Source organism: Herpailurus yagouaroundi, unplaced genomic scaffold, assembly GCF_014898765.1.
Source record: "Herpailurus yagouaroundi ecotype Mexico unplaced genomic scaffold, PumYag 66433, whole genome shotgun sequence".
Lineage (NCBI taxonomy): Eukaryota > Metazoa > Chordata > Mammalia > Carnivora > Felidae > Herpailurus > Herpailurus yagouaroundi.
The window spans coordinates 1-1145 of NW_024419399.1; the positions used below are offsets into that span (position 1 = coordinate 1).

The 1145-nt window shown below is 63.0% G+C and overlaps 1 protein-coding gene across 1 annotated transcript; it reads right to left on the reverse strand.

Annotated features, from left to right (window-relative positions):
* Positions 1-152: 152 nt before the first annotated feature.
* On the reverse strand, positions 153-1138 carry LOC121024620 (coiled-coil domain-containing protein 71L-like; the record flags this gene model as incomplete). Its single annotated transcript, XM_040466827.1, has 1 exon — positions 153-1138. A coding segment is annotated over one exon (819 nt), but the record flags the coding sequence as incomplete, so codon positions are not given.
* Between the last annotated feature and the right edge of the window lie 7 nt (positions 1139-1145).

Genomic DNA, 1145 nt, shown 5'->3' on the forward strand with positions numbered 1-1145 from the left:
TTTAATCTGGGTGCAGACCCCTAAGTCACACCCTTTTTTCTCTACTGTCTCATCTAAACATTTAGGGAGTATGTACTTCAAATCATCCTAGAAGTTATATACACATACACATACACACAAAGAAAGAAAGAAATTGGCGGGAGGAGCCCGGAGGTGGGTGAATGGCAAAGAAACTCTAGCTTTATTACACAAGCATGGAACCAAATTCCTTTGGAGATGGTGGGGGTGGAATGGCTTCTTCGGACGACTTCAGAGCAATGAGGGAACAAGAGAGATCATGGATCTGCCCCTACAGTCCTGGAGACCTCTCAATCTGGGGTTAGGAAGAAAGGGGACCTCCCTTGCGGTCCAGGGGTCGCCTCCCTCCGCAGACCCGGTGCTGGGAGGCAGCAGAGGGCACAGCTGCCCCGGAGTCCCAGAAGGCGGCGCCGCATCCCGGAGGCGCGGGCCGGGACCGTCTGGTGCTTCTTCGCTGGTAAAGTGCACTAGGGGATGCGGGCCCGGCTCTCCCTGGTTCATCCCTCCAGGCACAACCGGTCCCAGGGCTGGGAGGTCGCGCGGCTGTGGCCCGCATCTGACGCCCAGGCACTGGGACGCGGCGGAGTCTCACCACGGGTTCCAGGTTCACTCCCAGGACTTGGCGGGCTTGGCGCCGCGCTTCTGCCACGCTGCTCTCGACCCACACGTCGCCGACTACGCGGATGCTGGGCGAGGTGGTCAGCGTTGGGATGGCTGCCCTCCCACTCTCCTCCAGGGTGCTGCCCCCGGAGCTGGGCCCGGGGGCCGTGGGCTTGCGGGGGCTGTTGTCCTCGCGGGACGGCGGCGGCGGGGGCGGCACCTTCCTCTGGCCGGCTGCGACATTCCGGGCTCCGTGGCGCTTCCTTCTGGCAGCTCGCCGGCGCGACTGGAGGCGGGCCTCGGGGTGCTGGTGCCGGGGGTCCGGAACCTGGGCCAGGAGGGAGGAGTAGCCATAGACGTCCTTGCTGCGCAGGATGCGGGGGGAGAACTGGTGCTTGAGGCTGCAGAGGTAGCTCCAGAGCTCCGCATCTGAGCTCATGAACTCCGTGCTGCCGGGCACGAATAGCTTGAAAGCGTCGATCAGCGCCTTGCTGCTGTTGGCCAGCGACAGTGGCGACGGTTGCCAC